Source organism: Aulonocara sp. 'chitande type north' Nkhata Bay, linkage group LG4 (assembly GCF_057382095.1).
Source record: "Aulonocara sp. 'chitande type north' Nkhata Bay isolate Kocher_YH1m ecotype deep benthic linkage group LG4, A_spYH_male_GT1.1, whole genome shotgun sequence".
In the NCBI taxonomy this organism is placed as follows: domain Eukaryota; kingdom Metazoa; phylum Chordata; class Actinopteri; order Cichliformes; family Cichlidae; genus Aulonocara; species Aulonocara sp. 'chitande type north' Nkhata Bay.
In genome coordinates, this window is record NC_141347.1 from 20,487,656 (window position 1) to 20,509,838 (window position 22,183).

At 41.5% G+C, this 22,183-nt stretch overlaps 1 protein-coding gene across 6 annotated transcripts; it reads left to right on the top strand.

Annotated features, from left to right (window-relative positions):
- The first annotated feature begins 499 nt into the window (after positions 1-499).
- On the top strand, positions 500-22,063 carry rhot1a (ras homolog family member T1a). Of its 6 annotated transcripts, XR_015128812.1 has the most exons (21): positions 500-898; positions 4,650-4,708; positions 4,813-4,894; positions 5,159-5,202; positions 5,289-5,342; positions 6,022-6,074; positions 6,403-6,511; positions 9,205-9,306; positions 9,776-9,874; positions 10,088-10,196; positions 10,353-10,473; positions 10,616-10,700; positions 10,842-10,987; positions 11,116-11,216; positions 12,568-12,698; positions 13,372-13,455; positions 13,614-13,736; positions 13,815-14,017; positions 15,311-15,433; positions 16,389-19,899; positions 20,965-21,096. XR_015128812.1 is itself a non-coding variant. In XM_086289005.1 (20 exons), the coding sequence occupies exons 1-20, from the start codon at positions 862-864 to the stop codon at positions 21,080-21,082; spliced, it is 1,980 nt and encodes a 659-aa protein (XP_086145131.1). In that variant the 5' UTR covers positions 500-861; the 3' UTR covers positions 21,083-22,063. The 6 variants fall into 6 exon arrangements, 5 of the variants coding, with proteins under 5 accessions (XP_086145131.1, XP_086145130.1, XP_086145132.1 ...); XM_086289005.1 differs by lacking the exon at positions 16,389-19,899 and having other exon boundaries at positions 5,162-5,202; positions 20,965-22,063; XM_086289004.1 differs by lacking the exon at positions 16,389-19,899 and having other exon boundaries at positions 20,965-22,062.
- Positions 22,064-22,183: the final 120 nt, after the last annotated feature.

Below are 22,183 nucleotides of genomic sequence, written 5' to 3' on the forward strand. Positions count from 1 at the left end.
CTATGTGCATGTCTTCCTTCACTGCATCCATCCAATGAAAATTTGAACATGAGCTCGAAAACAAAATAACGTTTATAAAACATTATTTGACTTGATGCTTCCATAAACACCCTGAATGTGGAAGAACATGGCTGGATGGAAAACCTCAGCACTGATATAACAGGCTGCCTGACAGAAACTACGATGCCTTGGCATGAAAACACTTCATCCAGCTTTGTCCATATATCCTGTTTTGGGGGAAAATACTAGCTGAGCTGTTTAACGTGTAAAGCTGTTCACAAAAGGTAAGAAATATAGATATCATTATAAAGCAGTCATCTTATCAACCACATAAAACCAGGTATATTGTTTGCTGCTTGTTTTAGTAAAGTTTTAATTTTTAATATTTTATTTGGACAGGCAGGAGACGCCAAATCATTGCACTTCCACGTTTTAAATCCAGGGAGCAGCACAGAGTGTTTTCTTTTCATGTTTTTAAAATTTCTGGTGCGCGTTTTGTCCTGTCTGGCTTGCCGTAGATACCCGGTCTTGTAGGTCGGGCATGCCCGTGAACCATCCACTGCGAAATCCTCTGCCAGCGCCTTCAAGAGAGCGATTAACGTGCGCTTACAGAGATATGTGACACATACTGCATTAAACGTTGTCTTTCTGTCCAGCGGATAAGCAATAAGTTCAGCAGAAGCGTGCGGAAAATTGCGAGCAGGACCCGAAAAGTGTCCGTCCGTTTTGTCCTACAAAGGCGCGGAGTGTTTGACAGCGGCAGGGCCCAACGGTAGTTAACTGCCTAAGGAGGAGGACGGCATCCAGAGGTCTACATGAAACGATAAAGACGGTCCTCTGTGCAGGAAAACAAGTGCCAACATGAGGAAGGACGTGAGGATACTCCTTGTAGGGGAGCGTAAGTAGCAACTTCTTTAATCTTCACTAGCTAATATGCTAGTAGCTACAGCTACTTTGTATCAGTTACATATCGTGTGATGAGCTGCGAGGGTCAGCGGAATAGCTTCATTATCCCACAGAGCTTGATAATCACACACTTCGACTGGTCCTGTTATTAGAATAAATAGCAGGCTTTGTTTATGTCGAGCGGCCAAATCATTATCACATGGTGCATGACTGCTGCCTTATCAGGTCTTACATGCACTGCTCGGCTCGCTGCTTCTTATTTGAAGGGAAAATATGAGCCAAACAGTCCAGTTTGGAGTATGGACATCACTTTAACTATTTTATGTTGATATCTGTAGAAAATGTTTGTGTACCATTTTTTGGCTTGTGAGTCATTCTCAAAGTATGTGTAATGGGATTCAGGGAGAGTCTGAAACCATGCATGCACAAACAGAACAATTACAAGTCAGTGAGGGTGGTTTAACATATTATTGTAGTATTTGTTAACATGATAGTGATCTGAAGGCAAACCTCTGTGTGTTCTAAAGAGTCCTAAAACAGAATATCAATACTACAGATTAGATGTGATACAAGTATTTGTATTTAAAAAAAAAAACAAAAAAAAACTACAGTTGCTTTAATTGGTTAATTACTGTAATTTGGCTTATCGGAGTCAAGCGATGAGGATTTAGGAGGATGTAAACGGAGTTTATTAACTAAAGTGCTCTTAATTGGAATACAGCCTTGGTAAGCAAAGCAGAGAAGTAATTAAGTGGTAATAAACACCCCCAGACATCGCAGGGTATAATAAATATGTGAATCATGATTTTTTTTTTGGGCCTCTTTAATTGTATTTTTGTAGGTGACATATTCTGATAGTTCTGTATTATTAAGTGATTGAAGGGCTATTGTGCCGATTAGATGGTGTAAGAGTGTCTGAAAGTTTGAGCTGTGACAAAGATCACAGGAATTCAAAGACTTCTGGGAAAACCCTGAAGTTAAGGTCATTCTGTGGTATAAAAAGTTTTGTTGGCTTAAGATAACATAACACATGATAAGATAAGGTAAGAAATACTTTATTCATTTCAAAAGTTGGGAAGTTCTTGTTGAAATGAAACAGTCGATAGTAAAATAGTTTGAATAAACAGAATAAATATTTAAGCTTGTTTAAAAAAAATACAGGAATTATAAAGAAATTTCACATAAAAACTACACAAGAGAAAGAGGGTGAAAGAATCTAAACGCACTGCTATTACAAAAACCTTTATCTCTTATTAAAAAAATATTAACATCTATGTAGTACAATTAGGGCTGCCACAAACGATTATTTTGATAGTCGACTAGTCACCGATTATTTCTGCGATTAGTCGACTAATCAGATCATCATCCATTGGACGTAAAACTACAGCTTATTGCACCAGCAGAATCTGCTCTTATAACTATCATTAGCTTACAGCTTTAAGTGTTTAAGGTCTGTGCTAACTAAAAATAAAGACAAGATGATAGTTTATTAAATTTTAATGAAATTTGCAGATTGTTTCGGTGAAGTTTAATAAACTCCTTGCTATCTAAAATATAACAGGACACCGGAGTATATTCTGGAGCATCTCACACTTCTGATAATCAGTTGTCTGCTTGATGTTTATTCAGCTGTGTAAAAACTATAACTTTAATCTCAGACAAACTGATTTACTCAGGAACAAATAAAATACTAAAAAAAAAGCCAAACAATAACATTTTAAGTTATCTAAGTGACTCATATATATATTTAACCTGAGTAGCGAAAGACGGCGGTGGGTTTGAAAACGATTTGCGGGGAGTCCGGTGTTCTCACGGTGCTAGTGAGCCTAGCCCCCGGCTCGCTAACGAGCTAGTGGGTAACAGATGTCTCCGAAAACGTCGGAGCGCTTTTGAAAATATGTGGTGTCCTGATAAACTGAGCAGATATTTGAGGTTTACACAGCTACATTCTTGCCTGAAAATATGTTAAACGTTTATTTTGTGACCCAGAAAGAATAATAAGAGTAACATTAAAACTAACTAGCTGCCGCCATTGTTGGAAACTGCGCTGGGCCGCGCTATGAATTCTGGGACACAGCTGCTTCTTCTTCTTCTTCTTCTTCGGGGTTTAACGGTAGCTGACATCCTTGTACATGCAATGCTGCCATCTTCTGTTTCAGTCCGTTATTACACTCTTAAATCCTGCCACTTATTCCTGCGTCTTTTGTGATCTTACAAAGCTTCAAACGACGCGTCGACTATTAAATCAGTCGTCGACGATTTTGATAGTCGACGTAATCGTGACTAGTCGACAAATCGTGGCAGCCCTAAGTACAATGAAGCAAAATATCTTATTTAATAAGTCAAAATAAAATATAGTTTAATACATTTAGCAAGAAAAAAACTACAGCAAATGAAAATGTTAATGTTCACTGTTTGTCAAATGTTATTTCTTTGTCTTGTAAAATGGTTCACGTAAACTACCTGAAGCCCAAAGTGATCTCCTCACTTTACTCTTGTTTTTTTTTTTTTTTTTTTGGACCCAGAGCTTCAGAACCGGGAAGCTTGAAGCAGAAGATATTAAATAAATCATCCATCCATCCATTTTTCTTCTGCTTAAACAATCAAGGTTCACCTTGCCTATTGCAGCATACATTGGACAGCTTGGCACACTGGCTGCTCATCTATCACAGTGCTTAAATAAATGATTTGAACTTTTATTTTGAAGAGCTGTTTGTTGACCAAATGTGCCAGTTTTACATGGCAGAGGATATTATGGGTAAACAGCTGCATGTTTACAGATCCTGACCTTTTGAAGGACTTTGAAATTACCTGTAAAGCCAGCATGTCCCACCCTGCGTGTTTCACCGTGTCTGTTTGTTCTCTTTTGAGCACACATGTTGACAGTACTATTTATATTCAAGTTGTGGCTCTTCAGGATGGCACACATTGCTACTTTAGGAGAGTTAGTGCTTAAGGAGGTGCAGCCAGAAAGCTACGTGCCAGCCTGTGTGTTATGAAGTTCAGGTTGTGAGATTAACTGTGAACACACCGAGAGGCAAGTGGCAGGGAAACGCAGGGCTGCAGTTTCAAATAATTGCAATTGACTGTTAACTTCTATAAAAATGAACAAATATAAAAAATATGCTGTCACAGGAATCAGCAGTGATGTCAGGGAAGTGGTAGCTTTGTCCAACTCACGATTCAAAAGTAAGTTTGCTGGAAAAAAGCAAATCGCCACATTTCCAAAGCTGTAAAACACTCATGCTTCATATCGTTATATCGAACAGCCCTAGGAGAAAATACAAACTCCATACAGAAAGGCTCCGGCCAGATTAACATACATGGAGTTTAACTCAGGAGCTTTTTTGCTGTGAGGCAACAGTGTGGACTACCACACCTTAACATCTTAAATCCTACTAAATCTACACTAATTTGAGTTTAAAACTACTCATTTACATGACTTTGCATGACTTTACTTTCATCATTTCTGGATGTTTTATTCACATAACCGTGTAGCTCTTTGACCTGCCTTTCCAGTGCAGGCCTATTTGCAGACTGCGTTACCTCTCGATGTTCTGGATTCACTGGATGGTGGCCTTTAGTGAGCGCTCAGCTGTGATCGGTGGCACTTGGCTGCAGCTCTTCAGCTGCTCTTATCTGTTCCTGTCATTTCACACATCACCAGGATCTGTCATGAAAATGGCAGAGCGTTTTTGCATGTTAATGACCCTGTTCTGTCTTTTTCTTGTTGTGCTCTACAGCTAAGGTGGGGAAGACGTCCCTGATTATGTCTTTAGTCAGTGAGGAGTTTCCAGATGAGGTATGTGTGATGAGGCACTCTGGTTATGGTTAAAAGCCTCCTTTTGAATGTTCACTGTTGGCCGTCATTTTATCATTGTTTGACATCATTGTCCTGTTTTCCAGGTTCCCCTCCGAGCTGAAGAGATCACCATCCCAGCCGATGTCACCCCGGAGAGGGTGCCCACACACATTGTGGACTACTCGGGTATCTCCCCCCTTTACACACAGTCTTTCAAACTGACACAAGAACAGTGTAGCTAATAAAAAAAAGCCCATTCAAATCCTTCCGATACAAGGAAGTATTGAGTGTTCAGCTGACATCATTTTGTGCGTGGCTGCACCTCTTATCTGTTCCACTGGGTTTCAAGATGTAGGTCATGAAAGTGTCTCCATTTTTATTTGAGAAAAACAAAGTGAGCACAAGAGGTGTTAGGTAACATAATACTGTACTAATTTTCCTTTTGCACAGAAGCAGAGCAGTCAGATGAGCAGCTGTATCAGGAAATATCAAAGGTCGGTGTTATTTCATTCTTGCTTTGCCCTGTTTGTGCTGCATATTGTTGATGTGTGCTTCATAATGTTGCTTTTTCTCTTCTTAGGCTAATGTGATCTGCATAGTTTACTCAGTCAACAACAAGAAGTCGATTGAGAAGGTGAGCCTGGTGTCAGCGTACTTATGTTTCATATTACTCTTGTTTGGCTCGACTTGCTTTTTCATCTCGACATAAGTTGGTTTCTTTGTAAGAAGTTGGCAAAAGCTGGTTGCTGTTATTATTTTACTGTCCATAAACAATCTTTAATGTTATCTTGGGGTGACGCCAGAGAAGAGTAATGGATGTAGTGAAGGAGGACATGCAGTGGTTGGTGTGACAGGGTGAGATGAAGGCGTCCCCTTAAGGGAGAAGCCAAAAGAAGAAGTTATTTACACTAAAGCTCACATTCATCCTTTCACACACACAAAAATGAAGCTGTTTTAGAATCAGAATCAGAATACTTCATTAATCCCATTTGAGATATACAGCACTACCTCCTGAGCCAGCAACAACTCCAATACCATTAAACACCACGGTGGTCACTGGCATCCCTCATAATAAAAGTCAGATCATATTTCACCAGGTAAAAGCTTTTAATGTGACACTGCTGCAGAAATGTTTGATTTGCACTTCCAGTAGCTTTTACTGGGATGGTTGCCATAGACACAGACTGAATTACTCTGCAAATATATTGCAGTACTTTCATCAGACTGGGTTACCTTTGTTATTCCAGGCATGTATTTAAATGAAAACCTTTGTGTTGGTGCTGCATGTTTGTCATTGTGTGTTCCTTCCCCAGGTGACGAGCCACTGGATTCCTCTCATAAACGACAGAACGGACAAAGACAGCAGGTGTGTACGTCAGCTAACGGTTATTTTTATCATCAGCTCATCTACCGACCGTTTTCTTACTTAACTTATTCAGTGTTTGGTCTATACAGTGTCAAAAATTGTAGTTTAATTTTTCTCTTCTTCCAACCAGAATAAACACGTTTACAGTTTTTTTTTTTTTTTTTTTTTTTTTTTTTTTAATGAGGCTGGAAAATCCTTCCCTTTAGATATCTGCAACCAACTGCAGATTTTAAAGCAATGATTAAAACACATGATCTAATTAGCTTTAGTCTGATTTTCTGTTGATTGGCTGATTGTTGCTGCTCTGTAATAAATGGCTTCACTGCAGGGTGCCACTGATTCTTGTGGGGAACAAGTCAGACCTGGTGGAGCACAGCAGCATGGAGACCATCCTGCCAATCATGAATCAATACCAGGATATTGAGACGTGTGTAGAGGTAAAGCAAAAGTGATACAAACAGACACACACACTTGGACTCATACTATGATTGGGTCTATTGAGGCTGTTTGGAGGTCCCACTCAGTTAAATGTCAAAGTCTGATGAAACTGTTGAGAGCAGTGAAACTGCAAATAAAGTTTAAAAGGCTGATTGAAAATCCAATACTGGCAGAGTGTGTCAGAGTGAGACAACCTGTGCGGAGGACAGATTGACCCCCAGCTGCTCTTAGAGTGCAATCCAGATCCTGACTGCACATACACTCTGAGACCTGAATAGATTTATATTACCACGCTCCGGGGCCACGGCCTGCTGACTGACTGTGAATGTGCCGTGAGGCTCGGCTGTCATGGAGCAAGGGAATGGGAATCTGCCTCCCTCTGCGTTTATTCAAATTTCCCTCTGCCGCCTGCGACGGCTCGGTCCTGCCCTTCTGAGCTGGCTTAGTTACGAGGTTAAAAGAGGGACACATGGTGGACGTGAGGGACAGCACATACACAGTGGGAACAGACTGGGGTCAGTCACTCTGCTATGAGAAATATGTGATCCTGTGAGGTGCTTAGATTTCAGATATACAGTGGGGCAAAAAAGTACTTAGTCAGCCACCGATTGTGCAAGTTCCCCCACTTAAAATGATGACAGAGGTCAGTAATTTGCACCAGAGGTACACTTCAACTGTGAGAGACAGAATGTGAAAAAAAAATCCATGAATTCACATGGTAGGATTTGTAAAGAATTTATTCATAAATTAGGGTGGAAAATAAGTATTTGGTCACCTCAAACAAGGAAGATCTCTGGCTCTCACAGACCTGTAACGTCTTCTGTAAGAAGCTTTTCTGTCCCCCACTCGTTACCTGTATGAATGGCACCTGTTTGAACTCATCATCTGTATAAAAGACACCTGTCCACAGCCTCAAACAGTCAGACTCCAAACTCCGCCATGGCCAAGACCAAAGAGCTTTCGAAGGACACCAGGAAAAGTATTGTAGACCTGCACCAGACTGGGAAGAGTGAATCTACAATAGGCAAGCAGCTTGGTGTGAAGAAATCAACTGTGGGAGCAATCATCAGAAAATGGAAGACATACAAGACCACTGATAATCTCCCTCGATCTGGGGCTCCACGCAAGATCTCATCCCGTGGGGTCAAAATGATCATGAGAACGGTGAGCAAAGATCCCAGAACCACACGGGGGGACCTGGTGAATGACCTGCAGAGAGCTGGGACCAAAGTAACAAAGGTCACCATCAGTAACACACTACAACGGCAGGGAATCAAATCCCGCAGTGCCAGACGTGTTCCGCTGCTGAAGCCAGTGCATGTCCAGGCCCGTCTGAAGTTTGCCAGAGAGCACATGGATGATACAGCAGAGGATTGGGAGAATGTCATGTGGTCAGATGAAACCAAAGTAGAACTTTTTGGTATAAACTCAACTCGTCGTGTTTGGAGGAAGAAGAATACTGAGTTGCATCCCAAGAACACCATACCTACTGTGAAGCATGGGGGTGGAAACATCATGCTATGGGGCTGTTTTTCTGCCAAGGGGACAGGACGACTGATCCGTGTTAAGGACAGAATGAATGGGGCCATGTATCGTGAGATTTTGAGCCAAAACCTCCTTCCATCAGTGAGAACTTTGAAGATGAAACGAGGCTGGGTCTTCCAACATGACAATGATCCAAAACACACCGCCCGGGCAACAAAGGAGTGGCTCCGTAAGAAGCATTTGAAAGTCCTGGAGTGGCCTAGCCAGTCTCCAGACCTCAACCCCATAGAAAATCTGTGGCGGGAGTTGAAAGTCCGTGTTGCTCGGCGACAGCCCCAAAACATCACTGTTCTCGAGGAGATCTGCATGGAGGAATGGGCCAAAATACCAGCTACTGTGTGTGCAAACCTGGTAAAGACCTATAGTAAACGTTTGACCTCTGTTATTGCCAACAAAGGTTATGTTACAAAGTATTGAGTTGTATTTTTGTTATTGACCAAATACTTATTTTCCACCCTGATTTACGAATAAATTCTTTACAAATCCTACCATGTGGATTCATGGATTTTTTTTTTTTCACATTCTGTCTCTCACAGTTGAAGTGTACCTCTGGTGCAAATTACTGACCTCTGTCATCGTTTTAAGTGGGGGAACTTGCACAATCGGTGGCTGACTAAATACTTTTTTGCCCCACTGTAACTGTGTCAAAAATAAAAGCAGCAGCACAGTTTAAAGTACAGTCTTTATGAAGCTTTTTAGAAAATCATGTTTAAGATAAAAGTCTGCATTTACTCAACCCCCCCAAATGAGATGTTTTTAAGGGGAAATGATCAGAATTATTTGGACAGTAAGCTGCATTTTAAGTCAGTTTTTTATATGGACTGCAGTACCCCGTATAATGTTCAGAATTTCCATCCTTTAGTATTACCTACTTCATGCATTCAGCTTTTTTCTATTCATTTATTTTTTGTTTATTGGAAACCATTCATAACAACATGGTAACCTGAGCTGCACAGTGGGTCAGTGGTTAGCTCTGCTGCCTCACGGTTAGGGCTCTGGGTTCAAACCTCCGGCTAATGAAAAGCATGTTCTGTCAGCCATGCCTTCGTCATACCCATCATACTCTTGGAGAAGAGATTCTCAATCTCAAGAGTTTCACTTCCTGGTAAATAAAAGTTTAAAATAAGGCGGCCTGTTTTTCTCTCAGTGCTCTGCAAAAAACCTGAAGAATATCTCCGAGCTGTTCTACTACGCCCAGAAGGCCGTTCTCCACCCGACAGGACCCCTGTACTGCCCAGAGGAGAAGGAGGTGGGTTCTGACTTGTTGAACACAGGTAGCTTTAATGGAAATGTTGGTTTGCAGCTTTCAGAAACCTGGTGGAGTTACCTGTGGAAACTATGGGCAGCCGTGTCAATCTGTTGGCAACCAATCGCAAGGAAGTTTTAAGTGCATCCTCTTTGTGACCGATTTCAGCTGGCAACAAGTAGCAACCACTCACGAGCAGACTAGAAAAGATTTTTCACTAGGTCGTCAGGGATACACCGACCAGGCTGTAGGTCTGAGACGGCATTATCCTTTGATTACACTCGTCATAAACTCTGCAACTGTGCAAGAATCACCTAAATCTGTTCTTCATGTATTTTATCCTCACTGTGGCCTGTTTTTATGTTGGAGATCAAGAGTAAAGCTAAGGAAATAAGAAAAGCAGATTTAAATCTTGGTGCATCATAGAAGTGCATTTTGTCTCCTAAAAAATGGTTTTTCTCCTGTATTACAGCTGAAGCCTTCATGCATTAAGGCTTTAACCAGGATATTTAAAATCTCTGACCTGGACAATGACGGCACCCTTAATGACAGCGAGCTCAACTTCTTTCAGGTAATGTTTTCCTCTTTAATAACATCAGCGTCTGTTTGTTAGATTGTGAGTACTGAGATGGTGTAAGGTTCAGCGTTGGTCTGTTTGTATATGAGGAAAACAACCTGTAACGGGTTTAGGGAGATGGGCTTTGACATGAAACGATGTGCTCATAACAACACATGTCACAGCAGCAGCATCTGAAAACTGCATATATGTTGTGTATGCATGTAGAGAACATGCTTCAATACACCACTGGCACCCCAGGCGTTAGAGGACGTAAAGAACGTGGTCAGAAGAAACATGATGGATGGAGTCAAAGACAACGGGCTCACGCTCAAAGGTCGGACACTGCCCCGTTCTTCCTTTGTTTTTATGTGTTTCTCATACTTGGTGGCTTTGTGAACATAATTTGTACTGTCTGAATCACTTTTCTGAGTGTTCACCCTCTCTCTCAAATTGTGTCCACTTTTTTTCTTTTCTTTTTTTTTAATTGCAGGCTTCCTCTTCCTGCACACCCTCTTCATACAGCGAGGTCGGCACGAGACCACATGGACCGTGCTGAGGAGGTTCGGTTATGACGACGACCTGGAGCTCACGCAGGAGTACCTGTTCCCCCTGTGAGTGCAGATTAGTTTGCATGTCACTTTGAGAGGTGTTCAATTTAAAGCAAGAAGTGGAGAAAAAAGCAGGTACCTGAATAAAACCAGAAAGCTGCAAATTCACCAAAACGTATGTTTTTGTTCCTTCTCTTTATACCAGGATAAAGATCCCTCCAGACTGCACCACGGAGCTTAACCACAACGCTTACCTCTTTCTTCAGAGTGTCTTTGACAAGCATGACAAAGTGAGTGGTCATGTTTGTTTTGTTTGTTGGTTTGTTTTTTCCCTTAGCACTTTTATTTCCATATTTACGACTAGATTTCAGCAAGATGAACCTTTCTGTGCTCAGTTGAGTTTGTGTGTGTTTGTCTCTGTGGTCTTCCAGGACAGAGACTGCGCGCTGTCGCCAGAGGAGGTGAAAGACTTGTTCAAAGTGTTTCCCTACATGCCCTGGGGTCCAGATGTAAACAACACAGTTTGCACTAATGAACAGGGATGGCTCACATACCAGGGATACCTCTCCCAGTGGACGTGAGTGTGCATATTGTTACGCATCTGTTTTAACTTCATGCACCCTGAAAAACTTCACGCTGGGACAGATTAACAGGCACTTCTCAGTCATGTAAAATCTTCTCACTTCTCTTCCTTTCCTTTGGTAGGTTAACAACATATCTGGATGTGCAGCGTAGTTTGGAGTACTTGGGCTACCTCGGCTACTCTATCATCTATGAGCAGGAATCCCAAGCGGCTGCAATTACAGGTAGGTAGAGGTGGGAAGTAATAAAGTACAGATGCTTTGTTACTGTACTTAAGTACAATTTTCAGGTATTTGTGTTTTACCTGAGTAGTTTTTTTTTGTTTTTTACTCCCAACATTTTTAAATAAATATCTGTACTTTCTAGTCTTTACATTTTAAAAACAGGCTCATTACCTTTGGTTTTAACGCATTTGAGTTAATATTTTGTCACTGCAAACCTCCAAACATCAAACACGTTTGAGCCTAAACAGAAACGGATTAAAGGCAGCCCTGTTTGTTTATTAATCAGCAGAGGATGTCTCATAAAAAGAGATGACGCGTGCCAAAGTCAGGGGTTAAAGAGAGGGTGTTTTTATTGAATTATGTATTTATTGCCGCAACACTGGAACGACTCCAGGTGTCTGTAAGTTGTGGCTGCGCTGCTTCGCATCTAGCTAGCTCTACTGATGAGGGAGAATAAAAGGAGTGGCAGGTAATTTCAAAAGCAGTGTTTTTATCAGCTCAACAAACATCAGCAAAATCACATATAGGGTCTGTACATGTGACATATATATTTTTAAATTATTATTGAAAAACATGCTGCAAATCAAACTGAGGTAGACTGTGCTTTTTAAAGGTTGCATGAAAATCCTCTGCAGGTTAGTGCAGGATAAACAGGTTAGTTTGCAGTACTGTGATGGATTTAGAGTTAAGTATAGCCTGTGACTGCTGCACAGTGGCTGTGGAGTCATAGTCAGAGTTAGGTTACATCAAGTGTAGCAGAGATTCATTTATGGAGTCCAATATAAAGACAGCATAAGCAGTGTACTGTCAGTGTAGAGGATGGAAATCAGCCAGGACAACTCGTGAAACATCTGCTGACATCTGGTTGAATTCAGTCGTGTCCATCCACAAAGAGCAGCAGGTCAGCTGATCACAGTCTGTACACGAAGAAAATTTACTGCAGCGCACAGTAGAAATCGTTGAGTTTTGATCCATTACTGCTGATTTTAGGGATCCTGCTGAATCCACTTTATCCCCTCATTGTGCTCATTTTCCTGTTTTGAGGCAAAGTCACCATCTACAATGTAGCCAACAGAAAATAGAGAGATGCATGTTTTTATTTTCCTTTTTTTATTTTTATTTTCCAAGCTGAGTATAATTAAATTGTATTCGCATGTATGTTATTTCATCATTATGTTAAAATAGCACAAGGTTCAGTTCACAAAAAAGAAACTTCCTCCAACGAGCTCATTTTACTTACCTTGAGTACATTTCAGATCCGGTTAAGTACAGAATCTCTGTACTTTTGCCAGCTTTGTATATTACTAATTGTATTATAAAGCTACAAGAAAAATGTTTCCTTTTCCTTCAGTGACCCGTAACAAGCGCATTGACCTGCAGAAGAAGCAGACCCAGCGTAGCGTCTTCCGCTGCAACGTTTTAGGAGCACGGGGCAGCGGAAAGAGCGCCTTCCTCCAAGCATTTCTCGGCAGGAACCTGCAGGTCAGTGGAAATCATTAACAGAAAGCCTGTTAAACTTTATGAAACATGCTAATTCTGCAGCTATCGCAACTGTTTCCGATATGTACAAAATAAAGTGGGATGTACGAAGTGAATATAGGTACAGATCTTACAAATGGTGAGTAATAAAAAAAAAAAAGGTTAATTTTCAGGACTTTTACATTAACTTGTCAGCATTTAAGGATAATGGTCACCATGATGAGGAAGCCTAAATTCTAACCAATGCAAAGCTCGTAATTAAGCCATTTTTTCCTACCCTGTCTACATGGAGCACATCACAGGAGGACTTGCAGCTCTGTTGATTTTGCTTACAGATCCAGTGTTGAATGTGAACTCTGTTTCACTTTCAACACTGGATCAACATTTTATTATCATCATCATCTGTCACTGATTGATGGATGGCACTCAAGAGTCACACATGCACACTTTGACTCTGAATTGGATAAGAGGAAGAGACTGGATGGATGGTTCTGTGCATTTTTACACAGCTTGGACCCCTAATAACATTTTGCCGTTCTTAATGAGATTATATTCATAATCTAAATCATCAAAAATTAACTACATAATGTAAAATAAAGGATTTTCCCCCCTAAATTAAATAAATAAATAAAACAATAGTGTTGACGGGCGACACTGGCTTTGCTTTCCTCCACAGCGACAGAGGCGGATTAGAGAAGAGCACAAGTCCTTCTATGCCATCAGCACGACTTACGTTTACGGTCAGGAGAAGTACCTGCTGGTAAGATCCATTTACTCTGAGGAGTCATCAGCTGCTCGCTGGATTACTGTTACATAATCTGAGTGCTTTACTGAGTTTCAGCATTACAAATGTTAATCCCTCCGTCTGCACGCTCTGTTGCTCCGTCCCTGCTCCCTGCCCTGCCTGCTCACTACAAGCTCCACGAGGTGATGCCGGATATTGACTTCCTGACGGAGACGGACTTGGCCTGCGATGTGGTCTGCCTGGTGTACGACGTCAACAATCCTCGCTCATTTGAGTACTGCGCAAAAGTGTACAAGGTGTGTAAACTGAGAGCGTCTTATCAGGCCTTATTTTAAAAGTCTTGCCTCCTGACATGGAGTTCTTGTGTTTGGCAGCAATACTTCATAGACAGCAAGACGCCGTGTGTGGTGATAGCCGCCAAGTCGGACCTGCACGAGGTGCGGCAGCACTACAGCCTGTCGCCGCATGACTTCTGCCGGAAACACAAGCTCCACCCACCCCAGCCTTTCACCTGCAGCACGAACGAAGCACCCAGCAAAGACATCTACACTAGACTCACCACCATGGCCATGTACCCGTAAGCATTAAAATTCAGCTACAGTCTTCACTGTTTCTTTCCCACTTATGCTTCTTTTACCTCTCTTGGGTGATTTTATGACATTTAGCACTCAGTGATGTTAGGAAAATGAATACTAGCCGCCTTCAATGTGTTGTGTAGCACTGAAACTTTACAGTTTAGACCTTAACCCAATGATTTTTGCAATCATTCGATCACACCGGTCAGTACGCGAAGACTTGACACTCTGAAATACACTGCAGCCAGTTCTTTCATTTATGGGCCCTGCAGGGTGTCCTAAGTCCTCAAAGCTCTCTGAGCAGATTGGATTTCAGTAGCTTAATTAATTGGCACTTAAGGGATGTGCCCGTTAAAGCTCATTGTAGCAGCCCACAAATCCTATTGGCTAAAATCTGAAATCATTGGATCTGCTGCGCTCTAGAGCATTAGTCTGAGTAGATTTAAGCAGAAGTGCTTACTGAAAGGCGACTTTCTGCTGAGAGCCAGAGAGTAGACTGCTCCGGCGACTTATCGTTAACTCAGTTATTAGATGAAATAGAATAAAGTCTGAGCTTTAAACTCAGCGCTGTGTTGATTTTTTACTTTGATTTTAATCGTACAGCGCTTGGTAATTGTAGCATTATCATGCATGCTGTGTGGTAAACTCTCAGGCTTCCTGTGCAACTCTACAAAACTGCCCGGATCTTCACTGTGTAGCGTAAATGTTGGTAAGTTTATTGTGTCAAACCAATAAGCTCCCATCACTCAGGCGTCAGTAGTTTCTAAAGGTGTTTAACAGTTACATTTTAATGCGTAGCAAGTTCAGTGATTCAGCTGTCTCAGCAGTGAAGCTGCAGATAGTTTGTTTGGTCAGCTGAAACCACTGTGGCTGTCTGTTATTTACAGGTGACTGTGGTCTCTGAAAACTCGTATCGCATAAGCCACGTTTTTCTCTGGTTTTAGCTGCCTCTGAAATATCTAAAAGTAAAAGCAGCTGACAAAGCGTCAGTCTGAGATTGTTTTAGTTGTGATGTCTGTTTTGTGGTTTTCCCTCCTTTCCTCTCGTTTTGTGTTACAGATATCAGTAATTCTATTCCATTGGATGAAAGTAAGAGTTTGAGGTAACCAACAGCAGTGCAGGTTTCATATTACAGTGAAGGTCATGCTTTGATGTAGTTTAGCAGTTAAACAAATGTAATTGCTTTTCATCTGTCAGGCTTTGGTCCCTCCTCCTGTGAGTGTGTGTCCTTCTGTGTTTGTGTGTGTGTGTTGGCGTGGTGGTGAATACACGCATTTCTGTGTATCTTTCTGCAGCCACGCCCGTCTCCACTGCATGTGTGCCTGCAACAGGTGCACATATTGCCTCTGTCAGAACCTCCTCAAGTTGGAGCTGCTGCGCAGCATTAAGGCCCAACTCCGCACGGTCGTGTTCAACAGGTTCATACACAAAATAAACTCTAGTGTTTAACATCGACTCATTCCTCCTCTCTGTCTCCGATCCTGGGGCTGGACCTCCACGATGGGACGCAGAGAGGCTTTACCCAAGCTCACTAACACTGGTGGTAGTGACAGCTCCTCTGCTTTCCCTAAGTGTTCCCCACTGGTTCAGTTTACACTGCATATCAACTGTAAGGAGAGGGGGACACCATTATTGGTTTTACGTTATGTTTAAATATTTCTGCTGATAAATTATTGGCTTTTCCTGCCACGGTTGGGTTATAGTACTCGTACAGAGCAGGCTGATCTCTGCTCAATGAGAAACACAGTGATGAAGTCGTTAGCAGTAGTAAAGTTAATAATAATATAGTTAACAGTTAATCTCTGTTATCAAATGATGATCGTGTTTCCCAGAGGTCATTGTTTCAGCTGAATAAGAGCTGAAGGTCTTTAAATCTTCTGCACCGTGTGGAAAAATGCGTCCTCAGACTTTCTCAGGCAGGTCGTCAGGGATGCGTAGAGTTAGCAGCTGTAGCAATGACACAAAAACCAGCTGCTTGACTGTCGATGCAGTTGTGTGTGGATTTTGTGCTATTCAAGCTTAAACTGTGACGTCAGTTTATCTCTATCAGCTGCAGACAGATTCTGATGCTGCAGATGGTTCATTTCCTAAAATTCCAGAAGTTCTTTTTCCAACTTTAAAATCATAACACATTTGGAATAATATTACATCAATTTACATGCAGCATATTGACTATTCTCACATTCACTGACACAGGCCAGACACAACTGTCTGTAGACCCTAACGGCCTGCTGTCTTCGCTCAGCATTTCTCTGAATGAATTAATAAAAGTCTTGTTAAAAGCTCTTAAGCAGGAACTCTTTGCTTGTGATTTAGGACTGCTGGGAGTAACTTCCCTATAAATGATGTCAGATATCTCGCTTTCTGCTCCAGCTCCAGGCAGCCGAGTCGCTCTCTGTACAGTCTGACACGGCGAGCTGTGACGGTGCTGTGCCAGCTAACAAACAGCGTGGTAGCCAGGGAGGTACCTGTGTGACTGTGTTGCGATGCATGATGCTTGCACCACAAACTCGGCTCCTAATACTGACTCCCACACTAACATGCAGTAAAAGAAACTTCAGCCCCAGTTAACTGATCGTTTTATATTTGTGAATTTTTTTAAAACTAAAGAACAGAATTTTTATGTTGGCCTGAATTTTGAATGATAAAAAAGGAACTTTGATGATTCCAGGTGTGTATTAGAGCTTTTCTCCGAGTCACGTGTGCCCCCTCCTGTCCTGCAGTGGATATGCAGACAGTAAATCTGACTAACAGGCTTTGTGTGCACAAAATGAGAAACAACCAATTTCTTTGGTTTGTTTGTGGTTCAAAATGAAAACGTCATTGCTCTCTACATGTTTGCATGTTTGATTTCATTCACAGAGAAGTATGTTAAAAAGCAAAAGCCTGTTACGTCTGTTTCCAGCTCCTCTTTCAGCTGTTTGATTATTTGTGACGTTTTCAGCCTCATTTTGTTTCCATTTCCATTCTTAACCTTGAAGTCTGCGCCCACAGGAGAGACATTAGTCTGAAAAGCATCGCTCTTAATGGGCAAAATAAAAACTAAACCAGTCTGTTTCTTGTCCTCCTGAAGGGTTAAGACTTGATGAACTGATGTTTGAAATCAAATGTGTTTAAATGATTGAATTTGATTGTTTTTGTTCTTCTCCAATTACTCGGTCATTTCATCCTGTTTTCCCCTCCTGTCTTCTATTTCTTGTCTTTGTGTTCTTCCTTCCACTCTGTAGGTGTTCACGCACACGTTTGTGGCTGCCCCTCATCCTCTTCCTCTTGCATGTGTTCACTCTCTGCTAATCTGCATGGCTCACCTGTTCACTTCAGCCTCTGTACTTAAAGGGCATGCCTCAGTCCTCTGTGAAATACTGCCATCTGCTGGCAGCTGGGGAAGGTTCTGCATCTGTCTGTACAGTGTAGTGAGCTTGGTGTTTGAATTTAATGGTGCAGGTTTGCTGAGCTACACTGCGGGTGTGAATGTGTTTAAATGTGTTTTGAGTGCGTACGTTTCTAATTTTTGTAAATTATTGTTAGTCACTCAGGCAGGGCTAGATGAAGTGTTGCACCCAACAACTAACCCTTGTGTCGACATCGTCTCTGGGAGTTGTTATCAGTGACCTTAATCAGGCAGAGTGAGGGCCTGACAACCTAAAATCTAACATTAAAGGAACATTTCAGCTCTGATTGATTACAAGCATCGAGATTAAGGTGCATTGAGCCAAAGTGCTCATTAAGATTAGAAATTAACTGAGTAACAAGTACAGACCATCCTTTATACTCTGTTGTTAAAGAATCTAACACGCCAAGAACACAAACTATTATTTTATTTGGTAACAAACTATACAGCTTGTTTATGGTGTGTTTGTGTGCTTTTGTTTGAGATATGAAATGAAAGTGGGTCAGGTATCGTGATTGTGTTCAAGCTTTTGTTTCAGAGGTGGTGTTTGGCCTACTTTTCGGACTCGGTGGAGCTGGGCGATACAGATGACTTTTTAGTATTTTGTTTATCTTATTGGTGCATTTTATTGTATTTTCGTCATTGTTATAAATAAAAACTTTTTTCCTTTTTTTTTTTTTTTTAAAAAGAAGAAGAAATAACCAAAATAACTACTTCACATCAACTAAAAGGGAAAATATATTTTGCTGAAAAAGTGTATTAAATAGTTTTTACTGTTAAAGAGGATATAATGTAATATAGAACCAAGTATATACAGTATGCACCACATATATGTGGCCATTTCCTCATTCTATGTAAAAACAGTTCCCACACACATAGTATTTTTCGGCTTCAGTCTCCCTCGTGAATATTTCCGGGTTTTTTTTTTGTTTTTTTCGTCTCCTGTGATTAAAGACTATATTTTTAAGTGCTGTTGGGTCAGACCAAACCTGACTATATTCTTTTTAGCTCAAACAAGTGTTTAAAAAGCAAACAAAAAAAGACCAAAACGCGAATGTTTTTCTGAGCAAACAGGATATTAGGATGGCTGGAAATAGATTTTCTACCAGTAGCCGCCCATAGACTGTGTTTGCAGGCCTATTTATGTCAATGAGTTGATGGTCAGATAACCTATAAAGATAGCCATCACCATTTCCTACTGATTCAGACTACAAAACCACAGTTGAAAATTTTTTTAAGTAAATGCCTGCACAGACCAGCATCGTGTGACCGGACCACAGGCACGGTGTAGAGTCCACACAGAAACGGAGTTTTGATGGAAGTTTGGTAAAAGCAAACGACAGCAGTGCAGATGCAAACCCCGTGTAAACTGTAGATCCGTAAAGGACGTGCATCCTTCCTTTATTCGACGCCAGAAACAAAGGATAAACTCTTAGGGACAGAGTCTACATTTTATTTCTACAGCAACAACTGTTGTTGTGAAATCACAACTACAGTTGCCTCACGGTGCTTTATATTCTAAGGTAAACCCTACAATAATACAATAAAAAAACTAGAAGACCCCAACAATCATATGACACCTTATGAGCAAGCGCTTTGGCAACAACGGGAAGGAAAAACTAGCTTTTAACAGGAAGAAGAGTAAGATTCTTAACGGTCTTATGAAAACATCCGTCCAGATTCCTCACGTGACAACATGCTGTCATTACTTTCACCTCGCTTCCTTGAAGAAGAGATTCTTCTGATAAGATGACAGCTTGAGGGCCACGTGCAGGTTTCCTGCTGTGCAATACTTATTTGCATATATCCCGTAGCTATGGCAACTCAGTTAACAGGTAACTGTGCGTGTCATGACGTGCTGCATGTTAATTGCAATTATGAGAACCTGTGTAAGTGATTTCACTAAATGAATGAACAATGACTAAAGTATAAACACGTGTTTAAAAATAGATGTTGGCATATATTGTATGATGGAGTATGAATTATCTGCCTAGCAACCAAGCAAACATCGTTTACTATGCCAACACCAATTTGTGTTTAAAACATGTTTACAGAAAGTTTTGATGTTCAGTAAACTGCGCCTTCTTTAAAAAAAAATCCCTAGAAAGAAAGTGTTAGCTGGTTGTTAGGGAAAATGTTTCTCGTAGAAACCACTGCCGCCCCTGAAAACTTCCGCTGCATTGTGGAGGATGCTTGAACCGGGTTTCATGCTTTAATCACTAACTGAGCGGTTCTGGCTGTGATAAATGTGTTGATTGTTTAACAAATTCAAAGTATCTCCCTGCTTCACCTGCTGCATTTGACTCCTTTTGTGACTGTGTGAGAGGCTGCCTGGTTGGGTGGAGTTTGTGGGGTGGGGGTGGTGGTGAGGCAAGCTGCCTGCTGTCAGAGGACGATTTCAGCCTGAAGCAGCAGGTTTCAGCCATCTCCATCGTGGAGGTGGGGTCCATCTTTTATGGAGGCCTCCGCTGAACCAGTAATTCCTCCACAAAGGTAACAACAGAAATCATAGAGAGAGGGGATGTTTGATTTTTATACCCGTGGAAGGATGGGCGAACACTCCATGCATGTGACTGTATCTCATAATGGCAGCAGGTTTATCAGGTTTTGACCTATAAGAGTCATGTCGATATCTACTGCCAGAGGCGTTTTCCTCTTTTTTTCAGTAGATGGAGCATGAGTCTGGCTTTTCTTTGGATCCTACGGGAGTAACAGGACATTTGAAGGGTTGAGTGGTGACGTGTCTGTCCCCAGATCAGCTTCTCAAATTTCTGATGAAGCTGTACAATCAGTATATTATGTATACGGGGCACTTGGGTTACTCCCTTTCTCCTCCCTCCTCCTCCGTTGCTTTTACCTGTCATTGCAGGCTGCATAGTTCACCTTGTTTTTCCTTCCAGCTCAGTCTGTTGTTTTAGAAGTGTTAACGCAGTTCTATGAAGCTCAGGTGGTGTCATGTACACACATGCGCTTAATCTTAAAATAATGCGTTGCCTACCTCATTGTTGCCACAGGTATATTTAGGTGTGAGATTTATTTCACTCTACGCCTCATTTAAATTAAAGCGCTCTGTATCAAAACTGTTCTCTGCCCTTTGTGAGAGGAGATGAAGCCAAATTATAGAGAAATGATCCAATCAGCAGCACTAGAAATACCAAATTTATTTAGTTTAGACACCACCTGGGCTCCATATAATTTTAACAATCCTTTAAGGTACATAGCAGGTGCTTCTTTAAGACTCTGCTCTTTCCCTTTTTTACGTATCCCAAACTGAAACAAACAATGACAAGAGAAGGCATGTGTTTCCCTTTCATGCTGCCATGAGAGGATCCTTGGATTCGTCATATGTGGTCAGGCTTTGGGAAGTTTTCACCCAGAGGGGGAAACACATGACTTTGTTGTGTCATTTGGCAATTTCTCTCGTTGTGGTTTTACGAGCAGATGGAAAATGTGGCACTAGATTCGTCATTGTGTTTTAAGCTGCTCCCCTTTTCTGCTATTCATGTGTTTTCCCAGCCTCTCACCTGCTCTCTGTGTGTTTCCTGCTTCTTCTCTCAGACACATGGCTCAGGCAGACCTGAAGAACTCCACCTTTTGGCTGAGGGCGAGCGTCGGCGCCACAGTGTTTGCCGTGCTGGGCTTCGCCATGTACAGAGCGCTTCTCAAACAGCGGTGATCAGACAGAACCAGACTTCCCCTCTCTGGTCCTTCTGTTGACTCTGCCCCTTCTCCTCCCACCACTCATACCTGGGGAAAGAAAAGACTCACAAAGACGGCCTGACCCACCAGCCAGGCCTCATTTCTTGGTCACCATGAACAAACGTGCAGACTTATAGGTACCTTTTATATAAGGGAGTGTGGTGTTTTTCTCCTTATGTTTTGAAGAGGGGGGCAGGTTACGTTTGAAACATCACCTCGGTTTGTAAATGCTGGCGTCGTTTGGTCTGTTGGTTTAGTCTAGGTGAGATTAGACATGAGTAGTCAGCTGGTCCAGTCCTCTTTTTAATTCCCCCACCTCCTCAGGTCAGTATAATTAGATATTTGGACACCAGAGAGAGGCAGACATCCACAGATCCACCACAAAGGGACTTGAATCTGTTTATAGATGTGCATATGCAGGTATTATGTATGTATTCCTTTAAAAAAACATTTTAGGATCAAAGCTAAAGCCAGAACAGGAGGCGATGGGACAAAGAGCGCTGCATCTAACACTAAAAAGGTCACGGATGCCGTGCACTTGTTTATTTTGTGTGTTTAATTTATTAACCTGTTTCTCTCTCTCTCGTCTGTTTTCCGAGTGCACCGCATGAAACTCTGGGATTTTTTTCTTTTTCATGTGTTTTTGTATTTAGTATTATCGAAGCCATTTTCATGGTGAACGACTACCTGCTTTCTGTTTTTATTTTTGTTTTTCTGCCTTTTGAATAAAGCTTTTTTCCTCCTTATATTTTTATGAAGTTAGACGCACCGTTTAAACCAGGCATCATTATATTAACAGCTGTTCGCCCTTTTCCCCACTTTGAGTCTTGTCATTCTTCATCTTCGGCATTTTTAATAACGACTTGTGCCGTACAGATGCTGGTGGACAAGGAGAAATGAAATGGTTTTAAATATCTGTAATAAATGACCTTTACACCCACTTATGTCACCGTGTTTGTGTGTGTGTCACTGAATAGAAGCAGCAGTCATAGTAGAAATGGTCATTGCTGTACTAGCTTTGTGATGTGAACTCAAACAGATAGGACTTCTGTGCAGAATGCAGAAGTGAGAAGGTGAT

Bases quoted from the DNA above. Each gene is read 5' to 3' on its own strand.
- rhot1a (XM_086289004.1), top strand. From the start codon at position 862: ATGAGGAAGGACGTGAGGATACTCCTTGTAGGGGAGC. The intron at 10,701-10,841 runs GTGAGTGGTCAT...GTGGTCTTCCAG, and splicing joins TCTTTGACAAGCATGACAAA to GACAGAGACTGCGCGCTGTC. The intron at 15,434-20,964 runs GTTCATACACAA...TTCTTCTCTCAG, and splicing joins CGCACGGTCGTGTTCAACAG to ACACATGGCTCAGGCAGACC.